Below are 17,687 nucleotides of genomic sequence, written 5' to 3'. Positions count from 1 at the left end.
ATTATGCAACACATCACAAAAAAGCTATGGAACACCTTTTTATTTATATATAAAGATTGATTCTCAAACGAGAATCAATCTTTTATCAGGATGCCATTCCTGAAGGAAAACAGTTGGAATTTCATGAGCCGTGGATACGGTTTGTCTATCATTTGGCATGCATGCCTTCAGAAATTGCATGTAGAACATACGCCAATAAAAATGTGGGCTCTTGCACAGCAATCTCAGGTAACAATAACAGCTGCTGTCTCAACAACACCACCATCTCATACTGCCTTGAGCTGTGCAGGGGCTAATACTCGGATAGAAAAGCAGGTAAGAAACAAGTGTTCATGGGAGCATTCTGTGTATCCTAAGTGGGAGTTCTCACAAATCAGCGCTGCTACCGCTTTAATAAATTTTTACACAAGAAACTTTAAGTCCCTGGACACTCCACACTTTTTTGCTCTTACCCGATCTCTGAACAATAATCTAACCATAGTGACCTCTGATCTGATCAGTTGGATGCATAATGCAATTTGATGACTCTTCAATAGAGGAAGAGAAGGAGTAAAATAAATTATGTTTTTGTTACACCACGTTCACTGTTATTTTTGTGTTTAAACTATCAGAGCTAGAGTCTCCCTCAATCTCTCTGTGGTAGAGAAGCGTATTTTGAAGGTGGTTGTTAGTGCTTGTCTATATAGAAAAGTTATATCAGGGCAAGGTAGAATGTGAATTTAAAATGCTATATTTTGACCAGTGTAACAATAGCAGTTTAACTATATTGGCCTAAATTCCTGTGTAGAAACCCCAAAGACTCTATTCTCTCTTTCAGTATATTACTACTACACTAGTTCAAATGAAGCCGTTTCCACAAGTAAGGGGAAAACATATATAACAGAAAGATCTACAGAATTTAAACACTCCAAATACATAAAAACAGGAAAAAATGAACTAGTCCTGGAAGAAGATGAACATCATAAAAACCACTAAGAACCTCCGCCATAAACACTGGCAGAACTATCAGACTAACATTATGTTGAATTGTAATATCAGTAGCCAAAATAGGTTTTTCTTAAACCCCCAATCTATGTTTAAGAATTAAATAACCATCACTTCAGAAGTCAAACCCACAGCAACACCAGCTATCTCCTCTCTCTAATGCTGTTTCTACATGTAAAACACTAAAGTGACACACCTGCAGTGCCACTGTAGCATTTCAGTGTAGACACTCAGTACAGTACAGAAAAGGTCGTCACATTACTGTAATTAATCAACCTTCCTGAGAGGCAATAACTGGGTCGGCAGAAGAATTCTTCCATCAACCAAGTGCTGTCTCCCCTTGGAGCTAGGTCAGTACAGCTATGCCTCTCAGGGTGTGGATTTTTACACCCCTAACCAGAGGCGCCAACTTTCTGATTTCCAGGGGTACTTGACTCCTTCTTCCCCTGAGGCCTCGCTCTCATGCTGCCTCTTCCCTTCCAGGTAGTTTGGTTGATTTTTGTTAATAGAAGTGAAGTTTAATATACACGTGCCTGAGGAGGTTATGCTGGCTGCATGCCAGTTGCCAAGGTGTTGAACAGGAGGTATGAGCACACCTACACAGCAAATGGAAGTGTGATTATAACATGGGTAGGCATACCTATGCTTGCTTTAATTTGGCTAGTGCAAGTAACTACGGAAGTTGTGATGTGGCAGCATGGACTTCAGTACAGGCTGGCTGACCCAGTACAAACTCATCCGGGACTCTGAGTACATACTTGAGTTACTACCCTGTGCTGAAGCCTGCATTGCTGTGTGTGCACTATTATTGTTACCTGCACTGGCTAGATTAAGGCTAGCATGGATATGTCTACCCACACTATAATCTCACCTTATTTGTTGTGTAGATTTACTGCATTCTAGGAATTTTCATTAGGGACTAGAAAAGCTCGTTGGATAGTCTGGGTGGCTCCTCTGCTTGAAGTGGATAAAAGGACTGAGTATTTGGCTTGACGGCTCAAGGTTCACACTCAGGGCTGAAAACCGACATCCAGCCCCAGAGCACCCACAGAAAAAAAATAGTGGGTGCTCACCACTGATCAGTGGGCCCCGATAAGCTCCTCTCCCTCACCCCAGCATCTTCCGCCCACCAATGGGCCCCACCGATCAGCTCCTCTCCCTCACCCCAGCGTCTTCCACCCACCAACAGGCTCTGCTGATCAGCCCCTCTGCCTCCCCCTAACGCCTTCCACCCACCAACAGGCCCTGCCGATCAGCTCCTCTCCCTCACCCCAGCGCCTTCCGCCCACCAATGGGCCCCGCCGATCAGCTCCTCTGCCTCCTCCCAACGCCTTCCACCCACCAACGGGCCCTGCCGCTCAGCTCCTCTCCCTCCCCCCAACGCCTTCCGCCCACCAACGGGCCCCGCCGATCAGCTCCTTCCTTTGGCTCTTCATAAGAGACTGACAAATGAGAAATGTAGAAAAAAAAATTCTAACCAGATACTTCACTTTTGAACCAGGACTCAGGTCTGCCGTTAGATAAGTGTGTTCCAATTCCTGCTTGTTTATCTGACAATTACACCTGTGTATATGAAGACAGATTTGTACTAGGGATGCAAAATGTTAACCGGGTAACTGATAAGCATCAGTCTTACCAGTAATGTATTCAGTTAACGTTTAAATGCCTAACGTGTACATTAAAAACGCGGCAGCAATACCATTTCATAGTGCATGGGAACAAGGTTCCGCATTGTTAAGAATCCAGACGATTGCTATGGAACTGACATCACAGGGCAGGAACTAGGAGTGCAATGCATATTATAGCACACCTCGTTTTACGCAGGGCTCCACTGCCACTCTGTACATCGGTTCCCGGCTGCCAGCCCCATGCCTGGGGCTCCGTTCCCAGCCCCATGCCCGCCTCCAGCTGTGGCCCCAGCCTCGGCCTCCTTACCCCTCTCCGGGTCTGGGCACGGGACCGGTAGCCAGGAACCGATGTACAGAGTGGCAGTGGAGCCTACAGCCAGGAACCTGGGCAGAGGGCCAACAGCCACAGCCAGGACCCTGGGCGGAGGGCCAGCAGCTGAGATCCATGTAAAATGTGGAGGGGGTGCTGTAGCACCTCCCAAACCCTTAGTTCCCAGGCCTATGTTTGAATTCGTTAATGGTTAAATGTTTAAATGATACAATTTTAATAATTTAAATGATTACTTTTTTAAAATTCTATTTACATCCCTAATTTGTACTTCAATATTTAGGGACAGACCAGTTCACCTTTCTCATGGAGTTTATAGGACTTCCTGGCAATGTGGAATAAAAGACGGTTACTCACCTTTGTAACTGTTGTTCTTCGAGACGTGTAGCTCATATCGATTCCAATTAGGGTGTGCGCATGCCACGTGCATGATCGTTGGAAGATTTTTACCCTAGCAACACTCAGTGGGTTGGCTGAGGCGCCCCCTGGAGTGGTTCCATTATGGTGCCGGATATATGCCCCGGCCGACCCAGTGCCCCCTCTGTTCCTTCTTGCCGCCCATGGCAGTCATTGGAACTGTGGAGCGCGGCTTAGCTGATCTCCACTTCCCTAGCTTCTAGGTACAGCTGCGTCCACACCGTGCCTTCCTTCCTAAGGTGGTACCTACCTTCCACATCAACCAAGACATCTTCCTTCCGGTCTTCTATCCAAAGCCACACGCTTCTCTACGAGAACAACAGCTGCACTCCCCAGACATTCGCAGGGCCCTCGCCTTTTACATCGAATGAACGGAACCTTTTAGGAGGATGACCCAGCTGTTCATAACTGTGGTAGACCGGATGAAGGGCCTCCCAATCTCCACTCAGCACATCTCGTCCTGGATCACATCTTGCATCCGTGCAAGCTATGACTTGGCTGGCGTGCCAACTATGTACCTTACTGCCCACTCGACCCGGGCTCAAGCTTCGTATTCCACCTTGCTGGCTCATGTACCCATACAGGAGATATGTAGGGCAGCAACCTGGTCATCGGTGCATACCTTTGCTTCCCACTACGCAGTTGTCCAACAGTCAAGGGGTGACGCGGCATTTGGCTCAGAGGTTCTCCACTCTGCAACGTCTCACTCCGACCCCACCGCCGAGGTCAGCCTTGGGAGTCACCTAACCGGAATCAATATGAGCAAGCACTCAAAGAAGAAAAGACCGTTACTCATCTTTGTAACTGTTGTTCTTCGAGATGTGTTGCTCATATCCATTCCACACCCGCCCTCCTTCCCCTCTGTCAGAGTAGCCAGCAAGAAGGAACTGAGGGGGCGCTGGGTTGACTGGGGTATATATCCGGCGCCTTAAGGGCGCCACCCCAGGGGGCGTCTCAGCCAACCCACTGAGTGTTGCTAGAGTAAAAATCTTCTGACAATAGTGCACACGGCTGTGCACACCCTAATTGGAATCGATATGAGCAAGCACTCGAAGAACTTCATAGTCTCATCAGCAAAACAGAATGTAATGCTGTTTTCAGAACATAAGCAGAATTAGCAAATGCACTATAAACTCACTTCTGCTTTAGCACTCTTCGGTCAATTAATCCACCATCATACTTTTCAGTTGGAGAAATATAACCTGTCTGCTCTGTAGGACTAAAAGGACTGATCACCCGGATGCCCATGGTCCTGGAAGAGAAGGAATTTCATTGGTGAGCTGTACACTTTGCAAAGCTTGTCCAAAAGATATACTCTAAGATTCCAAAATACCTGTTGCAAAAAATAGAAAATACAAAAACGTTAACATGTTGAATAGTCCTTAAGTGACGCTGATGTGTCGGAAGCAGGTGATGAATTAAATTAATCATCAGATCCAGCCAACTTAAAAGGGAAACTAAAGTAATATTGCTAAGAAATGTTCTAATCACGACATGTAATTACAGAGAAGCAAATCACTGTATTTTTAAAGTTTCATAGATACAGCAGCTTCTTGATTATTTTTTCTGCTATATTTAGTGTCTGATGTCTTCTAACATACAGGAAACAGTTCACCATTACAACACATGATAAAACAAGAGACTTGGAGAGTGTTGTAGGGCAGGCTCTATTAAACTAGGGGTATGTCTTCACTACCAACATTATAGCGCTGCCACGGCAGTACATTAAGGTGGATGTCTAGTCATGACACCAACGCTGGGAGAAAGCTCTCCCAGCGCTGTAAAAACACCCACCCCCCTGAGGGGAGTAGCTACCAGCGCTGGTGCACTGTCTACACTGCCACTTGCATCACTCAGGGATGTGTTTTTTCACACCCCTGAGCGACAAAGTTTCAGCGCTGTAAAGTGGCAGTGTAGACAAGGCCCTAGAGGGCTGTCCACTTCAGGGCTTCTGTAGGTTGAGCTCATTGCACACATCAGGCACTACTTGCATTTCCAGGGACTCCCTGCAACTCCTCCCTGCTGTGCCAGAGGCTCTGTGTGTCCCCCATTCTCCACCCATTCCTCTCACCCCCATTTTGCACCCATGACATGTGCTTTCTGTGTCCCCCACATTATTTTTTTTCTTCCTGAGGGAGGAGTAGTCCTTCAGCATGGGAAGGTGTTAATGGCTGCCATCAACCAGTTCTTTGATTTTTGGATAATTACAGACCTGACTGAAGCAGATAGTTCTGCTAAGCAGATGCAAGGGCTTCACAGGTCAATTTTCATTGAAATCAGTACAGTTTGCCCCATTGCAACCTAGAACATTCCCCATAATTTTGGAATTGATCAGACACAGTATTTAAGAAAAATGACATCAAGTTGAGAGTGGGTAGCACCTTCCTTCGCTCTGCCAAAAAAATAACAGATTCTGTTCTATCCTACATCAGACTGGACCTTCTGCTAAGAACAGTAAAAAAGCAGCTCTCACTGAGACCTCAGATACTGAAACTGAAACATTTGTAAATATCTCATTTCCAGCATTGCTGGAGAAAGTGTTCTTGAGATTTCCTTGAACCTGAATATTCGGGAAGTTTGGACCCATCGCCAGTTGCAACATAGAAGTGTTTGAGCTATTTATAAGATAGATCTTGAAGACTTCTTTGCATGCCATCTCTGCAGCATCTTTTAAGTCTGAAGAACACTGTCTGCAGTGGTGTGCAAAATCACTGTTCCATCTACAGTAGCAGACATACTAATACAACTGATGCATGGGGACCTGTTGCTGACAATTGACCTCAAGAACAGGCATGTTTGAGTGCAGATTTCCTTTTCAGTGGGCCTCTTCATTTTCCCTAGTCATTTTTTCAAACCACTCACTTAAGTCAGAGCAACCAGACATCTTCTCAATGTGGCTCAGGCTCCCACCTCAACTTGGGAGCAGTTAGTCTACAGATAACTGATGTATGAAATGTGCATCCATATGTGGCCATGAGGACACGAGGCAAACAGCTCCTCTGGTGCTAGTGCATATGCAGGTACACTCTGACCTCACAATTAGCGACAGGCCTAAGTCATTAAGCCCAGATCCAGATACTGATCCAGACTTCACAGGACGTGTTTCAGATACGGTATTTCTGTTCAAGTTCATCACCTCTACCCTTCGTATTTTTATACAGTCACTATTCATTTAGGTGCCTACAGTACTCTATCCAACTAATGCAGTTCTCATTTTATAAGCAGGGGCTAAGCTGACTTTGTACAAAATGCCTGCTCTTAGAAATCATTCTCTCTCACCTGACAACCGAAAGACAGCAAACAACAGAAAGGAAGAGAACTTAAAGAGTGGTAGGCCAAGAAAGCACCCATGAACATTAAGAAAGGCATTCATGTAATGGAATGGAGGCAGAAGAAAGGATGAAGGACATATTGCTTACAGTGTGGCAATCCTTTGTCATGGGATGCTGCAAAAAGCAATCAGGTTGTGCAACCCATATGCAATTAAGGGCTCTGTAATCTGGTCTAGTGTCAGCAAGCAAGCAGTGAAAAAAAAATGAATCTTTTTTGTGCATGTGTGTATATTATATAATAGATCTGTGCATTTTTGTTTTTTCCGCAAATAATCTGATTCTCTATGTCAAAAGGTGGCTTGCAGGAAAACCATTAACAATGTTAAAAGTAAAAAATAAAAAATTACTGTGCTCCAAAATCATGGGCAGCACAAATTCTGGTTTCTAGAGCATGAAACAAAGTCAAACAAAGGATTCCTAAAAAATGTTGCGCAGCATACGTATTTATTACACACACAAAACTATGTTAAAAGAGCATTATTAAGGTTGCAAAGTCAAGCATTCATGAAGTAGAAAATTCCAAAACTAAGACTGCCTGTGGAACCTCTATTCAGCCCCCTTGTGTGTACCCATTTATGAAACAATCATTAATTATATCATCACATACTATTTTTTCCACAAGACTCTGCCTCACTTAGTACACAGAATGGATGGTCACTTATGGAGCAACTATTCAATATTTTGTTTTCCCCACATTGCTCAAAGTGAGGCTCCAGTCTTTATTTAATGAATACTATTTATACCTTACGATGAAGACATTATTCTTTTTCTCACGGTCTTTGCTGCTCATCACTCTAGTATGAGTGCTTCACGAACATTAATGAATTTATTTTCAAAACACAACTGTGAGATGAGGGAGAATTATTATGCCCATCTTATTATCCTCTGGGGAACTGAAGCACAGAAAAATTTAAGTCAAAAGTATTCACTAGTTCTGGGTGCCCAATCTCAGATGCCTAGGACCTGATTTTCAGAATACTTAGCATTATGTAGCACGTAATGTATCCAAAGCACAGCTCTCATTGATGTCAGTTTCAGGTGTGAGTGCTCAGCACTTCCGTAAATCAGATCCCTAGGGGCTCGAGTTAACATGCCCAGAAAACGAGGCACACACAATTAGGTGGTCAACCTGTGAAAAGCAACAATGAGTCCTGTGGCACCTTAAATACTAGCAGATGTATTGGAGCATGTGACATAAGTCTTATGAAGTGGGTATTTACCCACAAAAGCTTATGTTCCAATACTTCTGTTAGACTTTAAGGTGCCACAGGACTCGTTGCTTTTTACAGATCCAGACTAACACGGCCACCCCTCTGATACTTGCAACCTGTGAAAAGTTTGGTTTAATGGCCTTGACTAACATCGCACTGGAGCTCTGAGGCAAAGGCAGGGATAGAATCCAATTTTCCAGGGCAGCATTCAACTGCCTTAATTACAAAACCATCCTTTCTCTGCCTCATTCAGTACACACCTTCCAACTTCTGCAACAAATGAAGCAGGAGATCTACAGACAACATCCTTCGCTTCATCATCCTTAGAGCAGGTCCATGCAGTGCATTGAATGAGGCAAGGGTGAGGTGGGGTGGGAGGATCGGAGGGGATAATATGTGATCATGCAATTAAAAACAGTATTAAAATATATACACACAAGGGGGACAGTTAAAAGTACCATGCTTTACCTGGACTACCAATAGACAGGGATTGGACACTGTGCTTGGGGGGTTCACAGATATTTGCTGACACGAGTGGAATTGAGACACTCAGGAATTCTTGAGTTCCATTCCAGGCTCTGGAGGGCAGAGTTTTCTAGTGGGCACAGACTTTTCCAAGCAAGCTAAAGAGTGACCTGTTCTGCTCTATCTCCTCCAACGTGTCCCTGTTCCAGTCCTGTCTCATCCCCACCCCTGGCTCATCCACTGAATCCCATTCTCTTCACTTAAACTTTGCCTACACTAGAGACCTTACAGCAGCACCACTGTTGCTGTGCCGCTGTACGGTCTCCCATATAGCTGCTCTATGCCAGCGGGACAGAGTTCTCCCACAAGCATAATTAAACCACCTCTAAAAACCAGGAAATCTTAGCACCTCCCTGCCCCCTCCCCCCAGTTCCCAGTCTGAGCCCCCATCCCATTTTCCCTGTCCTCCCCTACCAGCCTCAAGTCCAAGACTCTGCCACCCCCAGGTCCAAGTCCCAGTCTTCCTGCACCTTTTTGTCCTAATCTATTTTCCCTACCCCCTTCCATAGGTCTGGCTCTTGTCCTCCCTGCATTCGAATTAGACAGCTTCCTCCTCCAGGCTCCCCAGCAGACAGCTCATTGAAAGCACAGGAGAGACAAGCCTTGTCAACTGTGCTCTCTGTTCAGGTACTCACAGATGAACCTGGCCCAGCGCACAGCAGCACAGAGCTGCAATTGCAGGGAAATTCCAATTGAACCCTGGGCTGGAACATGCCCAGTGCAGTCAGAATCTTTGGGGGATTCGACAGGCACAACCTTTTAAAATGTCTCTATTGAGCATTTGTGAACTGAGATTTTTCAAAGACTTATAACCTGGCCAAATTTGGGTGGATTTTCCCAGAATGGTAAAAGGCCCATCCCTGACACAAAGGCTGCCCCTCTGCCAAATGTCAAGTCCCCTCTCCAAACTATGAGTTAAGAGCATTTAGAAGAAAAGGTCTCACAATATTTTTTACAGGGACAAGTCCCCAGAACTTTTTAACATGGCAAAACATTTCTCTGTAGCCTCATACTCAGGAACATCTGAATTGTTTTGGAAGACTGGGCCAGGGGAGGAGGGGTTAGAAATTAAGGCAGATATCCAGCAGGGAATGTTTCAGCTAAAATGGTTATAGTCTGGCAAAGTATTGTAAGGGCAATCAGCTCCACCTACAAAAAACTTGTGCAGCAATGTTTACATCATGTCTAAACTCACCAAGTATTAAATTAAACATTTCAGCTAGGGTTCAAATTGTACATAAGTTATATAACTTAACTATATAATATATTAGCTATGGAGCTAATGAATGCCAGCATGAAAACACAGAGGGAAGATTACAGCCATACTTAAACAGAATAATATTTTGTTTCACGCATAGACAGACTCACCCACTGCTTGCTTCTGGTGACTTTGGAGGAGTCATTTCACAACTGTAAGTGAAAGTTTCTAGTCCATTATTCTGTTGCTGGTATTTATTAATTAGATCCATTAGTACTGCTTGGTGCCCAATTTTCTTCACCAGCTGCTGCACCATACGATCATTAAGAGCCAAAAGAGCTGCTCCACTCACTTCTTCCTCTGAAAATTGAAGAGAAAAATATCCTTATGTATTACTGTGTAGTAAGATTCTGAATACCTAATACAACATGATGTTACAAGGTAGGTGGTTCTCAAAGGCAAACATGGTTAGTTCTTCTACAGCAACTGTAACACAAGATCATTTGTTTTCGCCACTATCCCTTCCGAAAAGCTGGGCAAGAATTTTAATTTATTTTAAAAATTAGTGGTTTGATGTCTTCCAGTAACAAAATTCTGTGCCTTGGACGCAAAGCAATTGGCGAACTGGATATTTTAATATGTTAAGGCAGGATTATTTACAATATACTGGTATTTTGTTAATGAGGGAAAACATTTTAGAGATTGCACAGCATGTTTGAGTGCCAGTTTCTCTCAATCCTTTGTAGAGTACATATATAGTCACACATAAAACAAACTTTTACATATCAAAGTTGCATCACTACAAACACAGATATTAAATATAATATGGCCCTAAACAAATACTAGTAAACCCAATTTTGTTTCCAGAAGGTGTATATGTTTATAGGTTTTCAGTCCCTCTCATAGCAGTTCTTCCAGACTATTCATAATAAATGTATAACCTCATTTTGATTTATCAGGTCTAAGCCAGTCTTCTCCCTAATAAATTCTGTTAAAAGCTGAAGTTACCCAATGGCAATTAAATACAAACAAAATTAAATACTACCCATAAACAAGAAATTAGACAGTGGAAATTAAAAAACAGACTATACTTTTTTTCAAGCAGAGAGACAGGAAACACACATTTAACAAAAAAGACTTACCACGAAACTTGGGAACTAATTCTCCTAAATTTCTCTGCACCAACCAGTTGCAGACTTCATCAACTGACCAACTTTCCATCTTCAGGTGCTGCAAGAGTAAAATTCCACTGTGGAATGAAAATAAAGGAATGTTTTATTTTTATGCTCCACTCCAGTGTCAGCTTCCCAAGACAACAGAATGCTCAACCTTTCTGAGGCAATGTTACATGCTCTGAGTAAAAACATGTATTGAGAAATAAAGCTGCTATTTACCTGCTAAAGTAATACCTATTTCAAGCAGCCAATTTTTCCAATTCCTTCTTTCTTCCCCTCCCCTTCTTTTCCTCCCTGGTTTCCCTCTGTTCCTCTAACAAAAAACCTCATTCTTTATTACACAGAATGCTACCTGATCCTGTACCATTAACTCCCAGAGAACACAAAGAAGAGAAAGGTGTGAAATTCACCACCACCACGCTCATCAGGAAATGGCTGACATTTTACAGAAAAAAAAAAAAAACAGATTAGAGTCTGTCACATATATGTTTCTAGTAAATCGAGCACATTAACCCTCTCTCCACCACCAAGCAGTTAGTCAAGTGAACACTTAAATCTTGTTTCAGAGTAGCAGACTAGTGTTAGCCCTCGTCCAGACTAACCCGCGGCATCGGCGGGTTAAAATCGATTGCTCGGGGATCGATATATCGCGTCTAGTCTGGACGCGGTGTATCGATCCCCGAGCGCGCTTACATCGATTCCGGAACTCCATCAATCCGAACGGAGTTCCGGAATCGACGCGGAGAGCCGCGGACATCGATGCCGCCCCGTCCAGACTGGTGAGTACCTCGATTTTAGAAATTCGACTTCAGCTACGTTATTCTCGTAGCTGAAGTTGCGTATCTAAAATCGATTTTAATTCCTAGTCTGGACGTGGCCTTAGTCTGTATCCGCAAAAAGGAGTACTTATGGCACCTTAGTCTCTAAGGTGCCAGAAGTATTCCTGTTCTTTTTACTTAAATCTTGATTACAAACAATTAAGGGCAATTAAGGAAAATCCAGGGGAGGGGCAGACTACTTTTGTTGTTCACCATTCACACATTCTCTCTCAGGCTCAAACTACTGGCATGAAATGCATGTCACATGGATCATAATGATATTAGAACAAATAGACGAGCCCATTCTAGGAGGGACTCAGTTCCTTCAATTCCTATTTGATAGGACTGAGGGGACTCGGCACCATCCAGAATCAAGTCCCTGGGCATCCTACTTGCTGTACTCAAGTATTTTTATATTTCATGTGCTATAGTGTCCTTCTCTAAAGAGATTGTCTGCTCTGATCTACTTATTTGAAACCAAGGTAAACCAAACCATGGTAAGTCACTTCTTACCCCAAAACATCACTAGGAGTCTGCATTGTTTTTTGTTTTTTTTTAAAGAAAGGCCTACGCAGATTAAGGACCATCAACTGAAATGCCTTAAACGTTGCAATCCCTCCTTCCATAATAGCTGGAAATTAGATTCTTAACTTTATTTGTATTGATTTATCTAATATGCTCTTAATTTGGTTTTAAGATGCCCAAGGTGGTCAGTAACTTTAAGTAAGGAAATAATTAAATAAAAAATGAACAACAGCAGTGGAAAGATATGATGTGCTTGTACAGAGAAATTGCCTTCCCATCTTTATGACTCTTTTACAATTAAAACTCTAGAGAGATACCATTGTCATGAGTTTTTTTTTAATACTAAATTGATGTAATTTGGCTCTGCTGCATGGAAGTCAAGCACTCACTGAATGCCATGCCAAATCTCAAAGAGCTAGAGAATTAGTTGCTAAGTAGTCTGAGAGGCAAAAACATTAGCTGACTCAAGTGGGTGGGCTAACCATTTTCTTTCCAGGGAACATTAGACATACTAGACCCAACATTTTCTTACAATGCAGACATACATAAGGCCCTGATCCTGCAATGAACTCCATGCAGGCATGCCCATGTAAAGCTCATTGCAGGATGAGAGCCACAATTTGTCACACTGTAGGAGGGCAAAAAACATATCAAACCTGAGAATAGGCATTTACATGTTACATGCTTCAAAAATAATTCTTTCCCCCCGACACCCCATTAGTTTTTAAATAATTAGAATAATTTAAAGTTCATCCATCTCAGGTCAATATGCTCAGAAACTGAAAAGGGTTAAATTAAAAAGGAATGTCTTTCTGAATTACAAGTGTGGATTTAATTTGATATGACAACAGTGGCCATACAACTCCTCCTCCAGGCTAAGCTGCAATAACAGGGTGTGAAAAGTCATTATTTGCTGAGAACTCTGGTGTAAATTAAAAATCACACCTTCCTGTCACACTTCTTGCTTCCTTGTGAAGAGTAGGACAAAAAAAAAAAGCCTCTAAAAACTTGAAAGATAAAATAGAATGCAGAAGATACTTGCCTTAAGAGCCAAACAATAATAAAAAAGTAAAATACTTACAAATGGGAAACTGCCAATGGCCCATACTATAAGAGCATTTTTAATCAGGTCATACCAAAACAGGCCAAGATGCCAAATACTGTAGTTAACTGCAGCTATAAAAAGGAGTCTGAACATGTAGCATGTGTGGTTACTCATTTTGCATGCAAATGAAAGCCTATGCATGGAAATGCAGGTTCTGCACATTATTTTAAATGGCAGCAGTTTACAGGGGTCATGTTTGAAAATTAGACTTATACAAACGTTCATTACATACATACACTTCAAAGTATTTAACAACGACAGCTTAGTTTACAGATGCTTTTATACGATAAAGGTAATGCGAGGAGAATAGAGAGCCCGTCACTATTCTGGAAGAGTTATGGAGCCGGCTAGAAACAATGAACATGGATACTGATATACAGGCTCTTTGCTGCATAATTATTATTCACCATAGAAATGTAGGCTGGAAGGGACCTCAAGGGTTCATCTAGTCCAGCCCTCTACTTGGTCCCGCCTCAGTGCAAACCTAGACCATCCCTGATAGTTCTTTGTCCAACCTGTTCTCAAAAACCTCCAGAGATGGGGACTCCATAACCTCCACTGGAAGCCAATTCCAGAGTGTAACTACCCTTACAGTAAGAAATTTTCCTAATAATATCTAACCTAAATCTCCCATGCTACAGATTAACCCCATTACTTCTTGTCCTACCAACAGTGGCCATGGAGAACAACTGATCACTGTTCTGTTTATAACAACCCTTAACATATTTGAAAACTATTATCAGGTTCCCCCTCTCAATCCTTTTTTCTCAGGACTAAACATGCCCATTTTTTAAACCTTTCCTTATACGTCGGGTTTTCTAAACATTTTATCATTTTTGTTGCTCATGTTTATTACAGTAGAGCATAAGGACCAACCACGAATGGGGCCCTACTGTGCTAGTTACTGTACAAACAGTAGTAGAAGATATATTTATATACTATCAGTGCTTCAGAAGAGAACAAAAAAAGTCAGCAGAAGCAATATTTTTAGCAATGTAGACCATAAAGTACAGACTGAACTCAGCATAGAGCTTCAATTTTCAAGAGCTCCCGCCTGTTTGTGATTACTGCAATACAGCGCTACCACCCATTCTTCAAACATTTACTACTGGGGAGAGAACCTATTAGTCGACATAGACATCAGCAGAATCCCACTGACATCCTCTGGACTACTCGTGATAGTTAGTGCTTTTAGAATCAGTCCTTTAGAGCACGGGTAGGGAACCTTTTTTCTATCAGGGCCATTGACCCACAGGAAAAAAAAAAAATCAATCGGAGGCCAGACACAGCCCCACGGGGAGGGAGGAGGGAGCACAAAGGCTCAGGACTTCCCCTAGACTCTGGGGTGGGGCCAAAAATTAGAGTTTTGGGGTATGAGAGGGGCTCTGAGCTGGGGGAGGGGGTTGGGGTGTGGGGGGGTACAGGCTCTGGGAGGGAGTTAGGCTGTGGGAGGGGGTTCCAACCTGGGGCAGGAGGTTGGGGTGGGGAAGGAGATTCGGGGTCCTGTCTCCAGCCAGGCGACACTTACCTCAGGCAGCTCCCGGTGGGCGGCGCAGCAGGGATAAGCCAGGCTCCTTGCCCGCACACTGCTCCCAGAAGCAGTTGGCACATCTGGGCCCCTAGATGGAGAGGCCAGGCGGCTCTACATAGTGCGCGCTGCCCGCACCCGCAGGCGCTGCCCACACCCGCAGCTCCCATTGTCTACAACTTCCAGCCAATGAGAGCTGCAGATGCAGCTGTGAACATAGAATGAATTAGATTGTGAAAGCAGACTGGATTAAAGAAATGCTGTATGTTCCTTTAAGCAGGAATGAGGAATGTTGAAATAAAGTTGTCAGGAAGAGAAACATTAAGGTATGAAACAATGGGTCTTTATGGTGGGACTTTAGCAGGAGATCGATAAGAGTTTATAATAAAATAAGATGTGTGTGTCTAGCCCCTGGCAAACTTATCAGTTCTGCTCCCTTTGTTATCTTGTTAAGTTCGCGCTCTTTTTATCGGTATAAATAAAGTAGTTTAAGCCTTGCACGGCACTCACACATTATCTGGGTGTATTAGCAGAGCGATCTGCTAATAAAACAGAGCGGTCTGACAAACTGAGAGTCCTGAATCTGACTTTGACACAGCGCTGGGGGGGCAGGAGCATCACGCAGAGCTTCCCTGATGGCCCCACCACATAGGGGCCGCAGAGACATGCTAGCAAGCCAGTGCTCACAGCTCCAGCCTGGCAGAGGAGAACCAAGGCTTGGGGCTTTCAGCCCATGGTGCGGAGATTTGCCAGACGAAAGGAAGCAGCAGCAGGCAGGATCCAGCCTGCGGGCTGGAAATTCCCCATCCCTGCTTTAGATTAAAAGGTCGGGAGTTTATTTTCTCAAAGCAAATTACATTACATTTTTTAAAAAGTCCCTAGAAATGAGAGCCTCATTTTTTGAGCACTCTATCTCCAAAACACCTTTTCTGATTCAACTCTTCTGAATACATCTTATCATGGCATAAGAACACACCAGTGACATATCAGGCTGATTTAGTTTTGAGGAAATTTGTGAAAGTGGAGAGGAAAAAAACAAAAACCACAGAACATATAATGAATATTTTTTTACAACTTGGACTTTGAGGAAGCTATTTTGCCAGATAACAGTGTTATTTCTTAGATTGGCCCAATGGTTTACAATCCTTTGAAAAGAGGAGACACAAACTTCCAAATGGGTACAATGTGTGCTCCAGTATGAAACATTTAAAAAGTAGTGCAAATCTAAGACTAGAATTTGACTCAGTTGGTGGGGAAGTAGGGGAGGGGGAGGCAGCACAGTCACAAAAGAGAGTTCAGGATAGAAAAAAAAAAAGTATGTTGTGAGTGTCAGCTCCCAGGAGTTTGGAGAAAATTCTAGACAATGGTAAAGCTAAGGCCAAGTCTACATTATAAACTGTTGCTGGCATACCTGTGTATATCACGGGTGTAAAGAGCTGTGATTTGTGACTCAACATAGCTGTGCTGGCAAAAGTCCTTAGAATGGAGTTTTGCCAGTATAGCTTATTTTGCTCTGGGGGGGAGGAGTTGTGCTAGAACAAGTTAAACCAGCAAAAGGGCAGTTCTGTTGGTATAGCTGCGTCCACACAAACAGCACTTTGCCAGCATATTATACTCATTTAGTGATAGCAGAAAGCACTCAGTGTAGACATAGCCTAAGATATTTGGCAGAATTCTATTTTTACTTTTTTACAATTTTGACAGATAATATTGATGCTCGTTATTAAGTATTTTTTTTCAATTTTTACAATTTAAATTTTCACAGTTCCACAAACTGATGAGTTTTAAGACTTCTTTAATTTTTATATTTTAAATTTTCATAGTTCCATTAAATTATGGGGTTGTTCAGATAATTATTTAATGATAGCAGACATTGAGATTCAAAATTTTAAACCTTTACAAATCATTAAAACACAGCTCCTCAACATCATATCAAAATAGACAAAGTAAATATCCTTAAATCAACAATTCATATCTGTTTTTCCTATTCATTCACTAGTATCTTTTTAGCCAAACTGAAAAATCTAAATCACTAGATTTTGACCAATAAATTCTCAAGCAACATTTTTCTTACTTTGCCTATATGTAAATTTCTGTCACCAATGGAAATATGTTTTCGTCAGTTTGTGTGTGTGTAGTGAAATACACATTTACCAATAGAAAAATCTAATTCTTCCAACCTGAGATATAGAGAAAGTTCTTTACTGTCCCCTTTGTAATCCTGCTCTCTGCTCTCCTGGGCTGCAGGGTGTACCTAATATTAAGATGTATCTAATGCTTAAGATTTTCAGTGATGGTGCACCATTTTGGTTTAAGAAAAGAAGGCAGATTCATGAAACTAAGAATAGCTCTATCTGGGAAAGCCATGGAGCCAATTTAAAAAGCACAGTCTGAATACCAGTTGGTGACTTTGAAACATTCCCCTAAAAATTGTAAATATTTTTACGAAGTTAAAAATTCATACAGCTTCCGCATCCCTTTTTTTAAAAGAATCTACATAATATTTTGGCATCTCATATCTTACTGCCAACTCATCCAATAATAAAAATCAGCTGTTACATATTTTATCCCCTGATCTCAAAGCAGTTTACAAAAGCAAAGTAAGGTCATGGCTACACTTGCAGATGTAGAGCGCTTTGAGTTAAACCAGCCTTCATAGAGCACAGTAGGGAAAGCGCTGCAGTCTGTCCACACTGACAGCTTCAAGTGCACTGGCATGGCCACATTTGCAGCACTGGCAGCGGCACTGGGAGTGGTGCATTTTGGGCAGCTATTCCAACATGCAAGTGACTGCAACGTGCTTTTAAAATGGGAGGAGTGAGGTGGAGTGTGACAGGGAGTGTGTTGTGTGCACGTGGGGGAAGAGTGAGTGAGTTTTGGGGCGGAGCTGAGAGCATGTCAGCATGCTATCTT

The 17,687-nt window shown here is 42.7% G+C and overlaps 1 protein-coding gene across 1 annotated transcript in view; it reads right to left on the bottom strand.

Annotated features, from left to right (window-relative positions):
* The window catches only part of SAMD3 (sterile alpha motif domain containing 3), a 91,877-nt gene that overhangs the window by 59,423 nt on the left and 14,767 nt on the right, over positions 1–17,687 (bottom strand). Inside the window, exons 2-4 of the mRNA XM_050949681.1 lie at positions 10,766–10,872; positions 9,794–9,983; positions 4,496–4,609 (exon numbers count right to left, since the gene is read on the bottom strand). Coding sequence (XP_050805638.1) covers positions 4,496–4,609; positions 9,794–9,983; positions 10,766–10,844 — 383 coding nt within the window. The 5' untranslated portion in view covers positions 10,845–10,872. The remainder of the gene's footprint in view (positions 1–4,495; positions 4,610–9,793; positions 9,984–10,765; positions 10,873–17,687) is intronic.

This window comes from Gopherus flavomarginatus, chromosome 4, assembly GCF_025201925.1.
Source record: "Gopherus flavomarginatus isolate rGopFla2 chromosome 4, rGopFla2.mat.asm, whole genome shotgun sequence".
Classification (NCBI taxonomy): domain Eukaryota; kingdom Metazoa; phylum Chordata; order Testudines; family Testudinidae; genus Gopherus; species Gopherus flavomarginatus.
The sequence above is the reverse complement of the archived record's forward strand: the minus strand, read 5'-3'. Positions and strand labels throughout refer to the sequence as shown.